Here is a 13,936-nt window from a genome sequence, read left to right on the forward strand (position 1 = left end):
TATCAACAGCCAGCTCCTTCGGTACCTAGAGGCCCACCAGTTGCTAAGTGACCGACAGTACGGTTTCCGTGGAGGTCGCTCGGCTGGTGATCTTCTGGTCTACTTGACACATTGTTGGGCACAGGCGATCGAGACTAAGGGGGAAGCATTGGCGGTCAGTTTGGATATGGCGAAGGCCTTCGATCGGGTTTGGCACAAAGCGCTTCTTTCGAAGCTCCCTTCCTATGGGCTTCCCGAGAAATTATGCGGATGGGTCGCCAGCTTTTTAGCAGACAGAAGCATTAAGGTCGTTGTCGACAGTAAATGCTCAGACTCTATGTCTGTGAATGCTGGTGTCCCCCAAGGCTGTGTGCTATCGCCTACGCTCTTCCTTCTGCATATCAATGATATGCTGCAAATTAGCGGCATTCATTGCTATGCGGACGACAGCACGGTTGATGCCGCTTATACCGGCCGCGCAAATATCTCTCGGGAGAACGTCATTGAGAGCCGTAACAAACTTGTGTCCGACATTGAAACCTCCTTGAAGGAGGTCTCAGACTGGGGTCGACGCAATTTGGTCCAATTTAACCCTACAAAGACACAAGTTTGCGCGTTCACCGCCAAAAAGTTGCCGTTTGTCGTATCCCGCTGTTTCGAGAGCACTCCCCTAACTGCCTCAGCCAATATCGGAATCCTTGGTGTCGACATATCGAGCGAAGTCCAGTTCCGTGGTCATTTAGAGGGTAAGGCTAAATTAGCCTCGAAGAAGCTTGGTGTGCTCAATAGATCGAGACGGTATTTCACTCCAGCCCATCGTCTGCAACTTTACAAGGCGCAGGTTCGGCCTCATATGGAATACTGTTCTCATCTTTGGGCAGGTGCGCCCCAGTACCAGCTTCTCCCTCTGGACCGCATTGAACGGAGAGCAGCTCGAATCGTTGACTGCCAGGACATTTCGGATCGGCTTGACCCCTTGGCGCTGCGTAGAGATGTATCCTCACTGTGCATATTCTATCGCATGTATCACGGGGAGTGCTCCGAAGAATTATCCGGACTTATTCCTGCCGCCACTTTTCGCCACCGATCTACCCGACAGCACTTCCACCCCCATCACTTAGATGGTTGGCAGTCCACAACAGTACGTTTCTCTAGAAACTTTCTGCCCCGTACAACCAAACTGTGGAATGGACTGTCGTCTGCGGTGTTTCCGGACGGATACGACCTGCAAGCTTTCAAGAGGAGAGCGTATCTTTACCTTAAAGGCCGGCAACGCACCTGTAACGCCCCTGGGTCTGCGGGTGTCTATGGGCGACGGTAGTCACTTACCATCAGGTGATCCGTTTGCTCGTTTGCCTCCTATCACATAAAAAAAAAAATAAAAAAAAAAAAGGCGGAATAGCAACTTGGAAGGCCATGCCACATTTAGTCGAATGAATTTGTGCCTTTACTCGACCAAAAATAAGATTTAAAATTAAAGCCACTACTGGACAAAAGATCACAAGTAAAATAACAACCCTTACCCAATAGTACTTGAAATATTCTGCAAAATGATACACGCTTCGTTCCACCAAGTCTCGCACTTGCCTCGACATAAGTGCATGGATAGATCTGCAAGAGTACGTTTTTGTCAATTAATTTTTAACTAATGTAGCTACCTATTTTAGTTTTAATATGCTTCCTTGACCAATGCTAAGATCAAAAGCTGGCCAGCAAAACAATTTTAAAAAGAAAAACTTGTGCAGACTTGCCTGAAGAAAGCTTCCACCTGAAACGTAGACTCCTTCTTCTTCTTCGCGACATATATCGACCAATGATGCCTCATCTTGATCATGGTATCTGCCACGTCTATGAGCCAGTTGTCCAGGAGTTCGGCGCGAGTCTCGGCACACAGCTTGTTGAGCCGCTCCGTGAACTCCGGGATGTATTGCGGGAATGGTGTGTGCTCTTGCATCTTGTTCATGTCGCAGATTAACATGTTTTGGTACCTGTGTGAGAATGATGGGGGATTATGTGAGGAAGTTGCCACACGCCCGTATACACAAACGATGCTTGCTTAAGTGAAGCAGCAAATCAAACGCATTGAACGCGTTGAATAGAGCTCTGTGATTGGTCCGTGTGTCACCCCGTGCGTCCACGCGCAATTTGAGACCTCATAGTAATGTTTGTGAATACGGGCGACAGACTTTACTATAAACTGGAGAACAAGTCCAGCTTCACTGAAGTTGAAACATCTGATACCAAATTGAACTAGACAGCAAAAGTAGTAAATTCGCAGAGAAAAGTTAATTTTTTTTTTAATTGTGTGCGTGTAAGATAATATGAATTTGTTTATATTGAATAGGTTTGCTTCTGATCACAATCTTATCATCTGAATTGTGACCATGTGATCTATGATAGAGCGAGTTTTCTAGGAAAAGGGGTGTAGTCACTATACGTCATGTGATTCGCTGATAGAAGGCTGATGAAAGTATATGTTTATAAACTTAATCATTAACCAGGCTCTGGTATCCACAGAGACCACGTCAATTTGAACCTGATGCTATGAAGATATGATTCATCATCATCATGATCATCATCTCAGCCATAGGACGTCCACTGCTGAACATAGGCCTCCCCCAACGCTTTCCATGTTACCCGGTTGGTAGCGGCTTGCTTCCAGCGCCTTCCTGCTACCTTTATGATGTCGTCGGTCCACCTTGTGGGTGGACGTCCCACGCTGCGTATGATTGAAAACCAAGATGCTGAAGATATGATTTAAAACCAATTATTATTTTTTAGGCCTGGTTAAGGGTTAAGTGCCCTCCGAGGTCTTTAAAAGACCTGCGATATGTGCGATTGATGGTAAAAACGGGCACTAGAGACTAATTTTCAGGCGGTGACTGATTGTGAAATATGAAGAAGCACTTTTTTGTCTATGAAAGATCCATTAATTGATAAGTGGGGGTATCTGATACGGTAATAAGACCACACTCGTCACCTGTCGTGCCAGATGCGTCGCAGCTCGAGCAGCACAGGGTTGCCCTGGTAGAAGCGGTAGTGCAGCGAGTGGCGCGCGCGCACAGCGTCCGCGTGCCACGCTACGGGCGCGCGTACGCATAGTGCCGGCCACAGAGTTGGTAAGAACGCGATACGGAGGCGCTCGCATTCCGCTGGGTCCTCCAGGATGTAGGAGAGCAGGCATCTGAGGATAACGGCTATTGTCAAAGGGTGGAGACATGACCAAATGACATGCCTATCAAACTAGACATCTTAGGCCCAGAACACACGGTGAAACGCAATTGCAACGAAACTGCAACTTCTAGTTACTTTTGAGTTGCATCTAAGTTTCTGCCATAGATTCCGTTAAGAGACCACACATAACGCGACCAGTTGTACATAGGTTGTGAGTTTCGGAAAACTAGCCTTACGCATTTTAAACTTTTTTTACTTGCAGCCAAGGAAAACAAGTCCAAGTCATGTGTGGTCTCTCAACGGAATCTATGGCAGAAACTTAGATGCAACTCAAAAGTACCTAAAAGTTGCAGTTTCATTGCAATTGCGTTTCACCGTGTGTTCTGGGCCTTAGACAGTTGTAATAGGTGCGATATTGCTACAAAGAAAAATTTTCGATTTCACAGCTTTCTGTACCCCTGTTCCGGTGATACTGAAGCACGAAAAATTTGCTTACGCTCACTGCAGTGCTTTATCGATTAATGGATTTTTAAAAGCCGTAGGCATGGTGAACCTCATGAAGTTAATATATAGCCACTAGTTTTATAGCCACGATAGCCGAACGGTGAAGGGGTCGGAGTGGCCGACTCGAGATCCGAGGAACGAGGGTTCGAATCCCACCGCCGCGGCGCTTGACTATTGTGGTGAGCCCACTCGTAACACAAGCTTATTTAGCTTACCACGAGGGGCTAACGGGACTATTAGTAATTTGTGCTATACAAATTGCTAATAATCTTTTAAAAATAAATAAAAATAATAAACAGCAAGTCAAGGGGGATCGAAGTTGAGCACCTCTAGCTAAGCAACAAGCAATAGTGTTGGTTAGCTATAACAATTAGACAGGGGACAGCAAAGCGACTGGCCAAAAAGCAAAAGAAACCTAAAACCTAAAGAAAATCAAAGCAAACTTTTGAGAAGGGTACAATTTGATCACATTCTTTTTACTAAGCAAGTGTCTACGCAAGCACCTATACGCCTCCAAAGCATTGGGGCTATATTTCACCGGGACACCATGGCGGCGCAACCAGTCGCCGGCTACCAACAAAATGTATACAGCTCTATAGAGAGTTACTCACCTGGTGTCCGTTTGGTTGCGCAAAGCTGCATACATTTTGTTGGTAGCGGCGACTGGTTGCGCCGCCATGGTGTCCCGGTGAAATATAGCAATTACAGTCATTATAAGAAACGCACCTCTTCATAGCCATGAGAAAGAACTCCTTAATATCAGCTTCGCTCTGCCGCACACAGGCCTGATACGTCAGGATGAGGAGGCGCTTCTTGATGGCCGCCGTCTGCTTGTCCACTTCCAACTTCGCCCGCTTGTACAGGTGCTGAGGGTACTCTGGCAAGTGCTTGCCGACTAGGGCCTGGAATAGATGTATGGATGATGCACACTTCATGGATCAGTCTCTCTTAACTCGGGAGGTTCTGGATTACACTCCCAGGTGGAACCCCAGTATACAAGCAAATACTCTTTTATGACATTAGAGTGATTAGAGTTTAAAGAATGAAATTACAGAGTTCTCTAATTTACCAGAGGTTTAGGAGGCTTAATGTTTGCATATTTCTCCTTTATTTGCTTCTTTCAGCATAAAAGACGGACAAAGGGTGTGAAAAATGTTATAATGCCTATTGCAAATTTTATAAATTATAGCTTCGTTCGTTCGTTTCAGCCGAAAGACGTCCACTGCTGGACAAAGGCCTCCCCCAAGGATTTCCACAAAGACCGGTCCTGCGCCGCTCGCATCCAGGCACCTCCCGCGACCTTCACCAGATCGTCGGTCCACCTAGTGGGAGGCCTGCCCACGCTACGTCTTCCGGCTCGTGGTCGCCACTCAAGAACTTTCCTGCCCCAGCGGCCATCAGCTCTACGAGCTATGTGCCTCGCCCGCTGCCACTCGATTTTAGCGAAATTATAACTTATAATTTCTAGACCTGTTAATGGGTCTTTCGTAAACAAATAGTGCACTTATTTATACCGTCGTCAGATAATACTGTATCCTCTCCAAGTCTTTAGGGTGGATGTATCTGTAGTGCTCCTCCTCCGTGGTCTTCAGCATTTCCTCTTTTTGTTGGTCGGGGTCTCTCGGTAGTTCAAACTCCAGCTTGGCTAAATGTCTGCAACCAGATAATAGCTGATTGATTTATTGGTAAGCGCACCATCTGCCCCCATAAAAAAATTAATTCAATAAATCACCCTACCAGCGCGCTGCGTGCTTTGAAAAACTTTAGTAAATGCTGAAAAGAAACGTCGAAAAAAATTGTTTGCTTCACTCGAATTCGTTAGATAAATATAATTTTATTTACCTAAAACATTTCATCTTATAAGCAAGCAAAAAATTCACAGATTTCATGCCTCACACGACTATCAAGCATTAGAAATGAATTTACGAAAAACATTATCGCTTAGCGACGAGAAAGTCACCATTTGGTTACAAAATGAAAAATTATTTCACTTTTTTCATAAAGGAGGCTACAGGGCAAAATCTTAAACCGATCGTCTGTTTTAGGCTCCAATGAAGAATGTTCACTAATTTTGTTTTTTAGCTTTCTGTATTCACTGTTAAAAATAAAAAATACACGTGAAAGAATTATTTCGATACGTCAATTAGTTTCCAAGATATTGAATTTTAAAAGTGCGGGCGGCGGCCGGCCCGCCATTTTATGCGCGTGACGTCATATTACAGTGACTGGCTCATATTTGTATGGGTGGAATCTTGCAAGCTGAATTAAGACCCACTTCCAGGCAACCGATTAAGCTGAAATTTCGCAAACACATGTGATTTGGATGACCATGCAATATTATGATGACATGGAGCTGATCTGATGATGGAGCTGGAAGGTGACCATAGGAACTCTATAATAAAACGACTTAAATGCATCGAGTTTGGGCTCGTTCGTTTTGTATTGATGAGTATTTTAATTCTATACAGTGTGAGTCACGTTAAAGTGTACATATGAAAATAGATGAAACTAGACCTATTTTTATCGACAAAAAAGAGGTCAAAAATATTTTGAGATTTTTTTTTTAATTTTTTATAGAATTTTTTTTCTTCCAATTGCTTATTGTAAAGAAAACGTAATAACTTTTAAACTAAGCGGTATTTCCTGATAAAATAAAAACAGTAATAATGCTAAATAACAGGCGATACTAAAAAAATACATAAAATACACAAAAAAGGCCAACAAATAATAAAAAATGATACTTTTTGAAAAAAATCTGCTTTTAAATACGTGTTTTTTTTGGTTATTTGATAAATTTCTCCAAAAAATGCCCTTATAACAGGTGGTTTTTATTACTTTGTATTATTCTCTATCATATTACCTTCGTAAAACCAAAAATCGCATGTCTCTATCCCTATCACAACGTTTGCAATGATCGTTTGAACTAAGCCTCTCCGGGCGCGCCATTCAACGCTTCGTTAACAACGCAACTGAAAATGGCTCTAGATTTGTAATTTTGATAAAGACAAGTTAGATTTCAAATAAAAACAAAAGATTTCGAAGTAAAATAAGCATTTTAGTTAAAATTAAAATTGTTTCTACCTGTAAGTGGAGAATAATGTTGTGGCAGGCCTTTGTTCAAACGATCATAGCAAATGTTGTGATAGGGATAGAGACATGCGATTTTTGGTTTTACAAAGATAATACGATAGAGAATAATACAAAGTAATAAAAACTACCCGTTATAGGGGCATTTTTTTATTAAATTTATCAAATAACCAAAAAAATACGAAGTTTTAAGCATATTTTTTTCAAAAAGTATCATTTTTTATTATTTGTTGGCCTTTTTTGTGTATTTTGTGTATTTTTTTTAGTATCGCCTGTTATTTAGCATTATTACTGTTTTTATTTTATCAGGAAATACCGCTTAGTTTAAAAGTTATTACGTTTTCTTTACAATAAGCAATTGGAAGAAAAAAAATTCTATAAAAAATTAAAAAAAAATCTCAAAAAAATTTTGACCTCTTTTTTGTCGATAAAAATAGGTCTAGTTTCATCTATTTTCATATGTACACTTTAACGTGACTCACACTGTATAGTAATCAGGGTCTAATGATGGAGCTGGAAGGTAATTCGCAATAAAACGACACAATCGCATTAAGTTTGGGTTTGGTTCAATTTTAATTTCTGTGATGGGTCTGGGTGTAAATATGTGTATAGCCTGACCAGGAACATAAAAACCCTGGCATAGAGGCGCGGCAATTGCATTTGATAGTGCAACACTGAGTACAGTCGTACCTTAAATTAATAGGCTAACTTTATGTATCAGGATTCAGGATTACGGGCTAATTTGATATTTTCATAAATTAACGAAAAAATATTATTATGAAAATGAAATTGAAAATACTTTTATTAAATAAACACTTTACAATTACAAGATATGTGCCGTATTATAGGTGACCTGATTTAAATAAATTAAATGAAACCATCAATCGAGCTAGTAGAATTTATTTTATTATTCATCAATAATCAAATTCAGAACTTGAATATTCAACTGCAATGTCTGCTCATGAACGCTTCAAACTCGGTACTTCTTTCCCAATCCCATAAAATTCAACACTTAGAAAGTGACAAAAAATTTTAAAATAGGTAGTTGAAACAAACCACAGCTAATTTTCATAGTGGACTGTACTATACGATAAACATGTCAGTCAATTTGACAACCTTTGTCGGAAACATTATTCAATGAAAATATTGTCCGAACCCTTAGTATTTCTCTTCGACAAATACTTTAACACATTGTGAACCACTTTTCTTTCAAGACTATAAAAATATTTTAGCAATTTAATTCATAAAACCAATTGCGCACATTTAAAATAAAGTTTGTTTACACTTTGACAGCAATAGACTGACATGCAAGGTGACATGTCAATGAAGTTTTCAGTTACTGTTGCCATTAAAAGAAATTAGTACCATTAGTTTTCCGCAACATGGCGAGGGTTTTTATGTTCCTGGTCAGGCTATAATAAGTTTGTATTTACAAAAAAAAAATGTAGGTATTTAAGTATGTTTATATCCGTTTTCTAGTGAGCGGACACTGTGAATGTACGTCATGCGGGGTCACGTGACCGTCGGCGGGACTCAATATTTAAGCGAACTTTGAATGCCTATAAAATCATAACTACGGGGTATTTTTGAATGAAATAAAAACTAATGTATTTGTAAATGTAAAAGCTTATCTGTAACATAGGTTTCAAGTGATTTTGCATACCTAGTAACATTCTCAATTGTAGTTGACTAAATTTTCCAGGGGGCGTTATTCGCAATTTTTTCATATTATTATCATTCCTCGTTTCCAAAATATCGAGCACCTAAATCGGATTCGAAAAAAAAAAATTACAATAGTGGTATAAAAAAAAAATTGTTAATGCCTTTTATTATAAAGAAATATTGGCGAAAAGAAACGGCATGTAGCTTGAATTGGGTCTAGTACGAGTACCTAGAGGAATCCAAAACTAGCTACATATGCCGTTTGCCTAGCAGAGCGTGGTTTCGATCCACGGACCTCTGGGTTATGGGCCCAGCACGCTTCCACTGCGCCACTCTGCTCTTATAGGGGCGGGCGAATAACTTCACTACTTTCGGCGAAAACGTTGTGTGAAACCTTCATGGGAATGCAATTTTGATAGAAAAAGGCTATATTATGTTCTGTGTAAAGGCAATAAATTGTGTTCTGTACTTGTTACCTGTGAAAAAAATTAAAAATAAGATTTTCGGACATCTGATCACTAGATTATGTCCTTTCCACGATGAAACTCCGGACGATCCTTTTTGGTATCGAGTCTGGATTTGTTACTTTTGTCTTTACTTTTGTCTCTTACATTATATGGATTAAAAGATTTTATGTCCAATATTAAAATGGTTGTTTGTTTCCCAAATACACCTAAATAAAATATTTACTTTTTCAATGCTATTTCAGCTGCGATTTCTGCCTCTGCTTTCTCCTGCCGTCTCTTCTCGATTCTTCTGCGCTTCGCATCTGCTTCGGCCGCCTTCTTCCGATCGTATGCTCCAGAAACCAAATCTTCAAGAAGCACCAACCCTAAAGGCAAAATTAATGCCCGTTTTCACCATCAATCCCTAATTTTTAAGTGACCCCTTTGACAACAAAATTCCTGCTATTTGTTACCATAGGGGTCACCAAAAAATTAGGGATTGATGGTGAAAACGGGTATAAAACGTCTAGCATGATGAAATATCTCGGGGGACTGGCACTATAAGAATTATTTACTCATTTATGAAGAACGGATAAAATTAAATACAGCAATGTAAAAATAATCTTATTTATTATTTTAGTAAATTTAGAAGACATAGATGTCAAATATGCCTCGCGAGTCCATGCGCCTCGTGTGGACGCGGCTCTAGACGTGACGTCATTAACAGTGACGTCGTCGTCGGACGGAAAATCAATAAATCTGACGTTCAAATTGTGATATCTCGGGAACATTACCTGCTGGGAGATGATAGAGTTTATTCAAAATCGAGTCTTTCTGTAAATCTTGAAATCTGATTACTTGTTATGTACTACAGCAAAATGCTAGTTAGAGCGACGGAGGATTATTATTTAAAGCAGTGGTTCCCAACCTTTTCTGGAATAGGGACCTCTTTGTTGTTACGTAGTTGTTCGCAGGGACCTTGATATACGAGGAAAATATATTAAATTACTGTGAAAGCACTCTTAACTGAAAACTGAATCTGAATGAAAAAAAAATTTACAGAAGATGCAAGTTCAAAAGTCTTCTGAAATTCAGGACTAAACTATTAATCATAGCACCAAGCAGTGATCCCCCTTTAAGAAATCGTTTGTGGACCATATATTTAGCTGCTGCGGACTAGGTACCGGTGTTCCGTGGACCACTGGTTGGTAACCCCTGATTCCTTTCTGCTTCTCTTGTTCACGCTCGACCCAGGATGTGAGAGGAGGGTACTCAATCTTTCTGTTGAGACATTGGTCCTACACATGGATATGAATAGAGATCATTCTTACCTTTCTGCAGCTTGTTTTTCTCTTTCTCCCTCTGGGCAGCTTCTTGCTTCTCCTTTTCGCGCTCGACCCAGGACTTGAGTGGCGGGAACTGCATCTCTCCGTTGGGGCCTATAGGGCCGTACAGTACCGGTGGCACTCGCTTCTTTGGAGGCATGTTGAGCACTCGCATTGCTTTCGTAGCGGGCGTGTGGCAGTTTCCTGAGGATACAATACGTTTCTATTACTTAAGTTTGTATACAAAACAACGCTCAGTCGTTTAAATCTCAGGAATAGGACTGTGTTCTCAGGAACTGTGACTGGCCTAAAAAGTAAAATCAAAAGCTATCTGTCAATTAAAATCAATGTGTAAGGATTTGCCACATTTGGATGCGTTCTGCAAACAGCGGACAGTTCAAATAATCGCAACCTGTCCAGTTTGCTATTTTGGGTCGTGCCCGCACTGTCAGATCGCATCAATATAAAATGTGTAGAGATTGACAATGATGTTCATGCATGATGCGGGCTGCGTTCACTTTGACCTGACCGCTGCCAGTAAAACGCATCCACTGTGGCAAATACTATATTCTTCAAAGGTAGCACAACGCTACTTAAAATCATATTTACCGATCAGTTTAGCTGTGATCATGAAGTAAATGGGAATTCTAACTAACCGATTGAGTCCACCGGCTTCGAGTGATCGTAACTGTCGCGATACGGCACTCCTCGCGTCCAGGACTTTCTCTGCATCAGAGGCGGGAACTCGCTGCAACCGCCATCACCCTCCCCTGAAATAATCCAATAGATTTGCATGCGTACTATGTGGTTATCTAAGTGCACCCACTGTATTTAGGAGTGACCAATTAAGCATATTTTATCTTCAGATTATTTTCCTTGTAGGATAAAATCAGGCTACTATCCTGACTACCGGCATCGGCCAGTTGGAGTTATCAAAAGAGCGTAGCTACACGATTTAGTACATAAGTGGGCTTAAAAGGTAGATAAATTGTATAACAAGGATCTTATGCCCGTTTTCACTATCAATCCCTAATTTTTAAGTGACCCCTATGGTATAACACATAACAGGAATTTTGTTTTCATAGGGGTCACTTAAAAATTAGGGATTGATGGTTAAAACGGGCATTAGTGTTTTGAATAAAATCATTGAAAAGATAGAAGGGCGAAAGCACTCTTAAGGAGAGGCTTACGTCTAGCAATAGACTATGATTGGCTGACGGGATGACGATGAAAGTAAAAGCCACCTTCAGGGTAATAATTCCTCGTAGCCCTCAGCATCTCGCTGTCCCTATCCAACTCGTGGTCGTAGCCAGCTCGCCGCAGCACCGGCACCGGCCGCTGCCGGCGCGGGCCTCCCGTGAACCGCGGCGGGCAAGGCGCCGCGCCGCTTGTGTCCACAGCGCGCCCGCCGCGCGGACGCTTACGGGCTCCGCTCGACATTTTATACTGTAATATATGTATGTATATTTTATGCAGTATAGGTTAGTGTCCGTGACTCTCACTCGGCATGGGGCACACTGAAAACCAGCGTCGTGGCTTCCCTCACCGGGGGCCACGGCATATGCTGAGTGGGGTCCCATTGCGATGGGCATCGCTGTGCGACAGGGTGGCACTGCTTAGTTTACTAAACTTGCTCATTCATTGTATGTTTTATGTCACCTCTGTCTTATTTGCTTTTTTTTTATTTCACCTCTTTTGTCTTTTGTGATGTCCATGGCAATAAATGTTTCTTTCTTTCTTTCTTTTCTTTCTAATAAAGATTTAATGGCAGACCGAAATACGCACAGGTGACGCCAGATGCAGTTAGTCTTAGAGGGCTACCATTTTGAGCAACGATCAAATCATTAATGGCAGACCGAAATACACACAGGTGACGCCAGGCTCAGTCGTCAGAGTCTCAGAGAGCTACCATATTGAGCAACGATCAATTCATCATCGGGTTATTTCAGGATATTTCCAGTGTAGGTAAATTAATCTCTCCGGTAGACCCGCTGGGATGCTTGCGGGCTCCGCTTGACATTCACTTTGTAATAAGCAATTTGTGACAGATCGAAATAGACAGGCGACGGGGTTATGCTCTGTCACAGAAACATAAGAATAAGCAACGATCAAAAATCATCATCATGGGGTCATTTCAGGATTTCTCCAGTGACTTGGTGACAGACACGCGAGGGACAGTGCCAGTGCTCTGCCCTAGCGCCACGGTCAGATCATCATCATCGGGTCAATTAGTCTCCAGTGCAGGAACACGAGACACGACTCTCTCTTGTGGATGATTTGACCTACACTTCCCATCCAGGACAGACGGGTTGAGGTCGCCTTCTTTCTTAGTCATCTAAGAGGAGTAGGTATACGTTTGATTATTTTATCGAAATCACTACACTACTCTTGTACTGCATGGAGTAAAAACATATTTAGAGCTTTAAGTATTACACTTTTAATTCCTCATAAATCATAATACGAAGAGTGATTACATCTCATACTTATTTTGCGATATGGAGAGTTTGGTCGATGCTCGTGATCAATCGCCGATCCGTGGCCAACACAAATTAAGCAGGTATCTCTCTTACTTTTCCTTATAAGAATTAGGATATTCCACTAGTAACAGTTATAAACTTATAACTATATTAATTCTGTTTGATGATGAAGAAACGATATCAAGACATTCATAAAAAATACATGTTTATGGATTTTATTACACTTTAATCGTCTCCGTCACGAACCTACACAAAGTATAAACTGAAAAGAGCACTGTACCTTTCAAATAATATCCTAATTGAAACAGATCCTTATTTTTTACATAATTTACAACGCAACACTTGTTGGATGATATTGACGTAAATGAAACGTCGTCATGACGCCGAGACGCCGTCGCCATAGCAACGTCTTTTTTAAGAACGCAAATGATAACAGCCAGCAGAAGGCCAATGAGGTCTGAACAATCTGCAATAGCCAAATATTCGTGCAACCCTCTAGGGGAGCCATAATAGTCCAGTCAAATTAGACATGAACCCTGCAATAATTCGCATACAGCTGAAAATTGGTACGAATGTTCGGAGCACCATTATGAATTAACTGTGAAAAGTCCCCATTGATCCGACATGTGCTAAAAAAAAAATTCAAGGTCAAACTTAAAAAATACGGGTTTTTGAGATTTTCAGCCAAACGGTAAGTTTTATCACAAAAATATGTATGACAAGTTTTAAGACCATACAATTATCTATCAAAATTGTCTATACACTTTCTTCTAAGAGTCAGCGTTTCTGAATTTTGATGATCCGAAGAGTCAAAAAAGTGTTTTCTTCATATCGGTCTTACACATAAATCCAATGTGATATCGCCTCGTGCCACGACTCAGCATTTTATCATGATGTGTTTTCGACGTCGAATATAAAATGATCAACCTCAATGTCGTCTGTCATCTTTAATTGTCGAAAAATGGGTGGAACATTGACGAAGGACTGCACCGTGAGTTTCTACGATTCGTAGTTTTCGTGTCGATTATATTTAAAAGCTCTTATATGCACACGTCACTGTTCCACTTGTAACTCTATGGTCACTCTTTTAGCCCGACCAAGTTAGACAGTCCAGGTTATAATAATTCACATAGAGCTGAAAATTTGTGTGAATGTTGAGAACACCATCCTAAATGAAATGTCAAAAGTCCCCGACGATCCGTCATCTAAAAAAAAAGTTTTCGAAGTCCCAAGTTTTTGCATTTTTCGGCCAAGTAATAATTTTATCATAAAAATAGACAAG

General features: G+C 41.0%; 1 protein-coding gene and 1 non-coding gene across 2 annotated transcripts in view; both read right to left on the reverse strand.

Annotated features, from left to right (window-relative positions):
• Window positions 1-4,592, reverse strand: part of LOC135074791 (dynein axonemal heavy chain 3) — a 111,827-nt gene extending 107,235 nt beyond the window's left edge. The window contains exons 1-4 of the mRNA XM_063969171.1: window positions 4,384-4,592; window positions 2,960-3,163; window positions 1,731-1,967; window positions 1,503-1,590 (exon numbers count right to left, since the gene is read on the reverse strand). Coding sequence (XP_063825241.1) covers window positions 1,503-1,590; window positions 1,731-1,967; window positions 2,960-3,163; window positions 4,384-4,592 — 738 coding nt within the window. The remainder of the gene's footprint in view (window positions 1-1,502; window positions 1,591-1,730; window positions 1,968-2,959; window positions 3,164-4,383) is intronic.
• A 4,081-nt stretch (window positions 4,593-8,673) lies between these two features.
• Trnam-cau (transfer RNA methionine (anticodon CAU)) lies at window positions 8,674-8,745 on the reverse strand. Its single transcript has one exon. It is a non-coding gene; the product is annotated as a tRNA-Met (tRNA).
• Window positions 8,746-13,936: the final 5,191 nt, after the last annotated feature.

This window comes from Ostrinia nubilalis, chromosome 9 (assembly GCF_963855985.1).
Source record: "Ostrinia nubilalis chromosome 9, ilOstNubi1.1, whole genome shotgun sequence".
Taxonomy (NCBI): domain Eukaryota; kingdom Metazoa; phylum Arthropoda; class Insecta; order Lepidoptera; family Crambidae; genus Ostrinia; species Ostrinia nubilalis.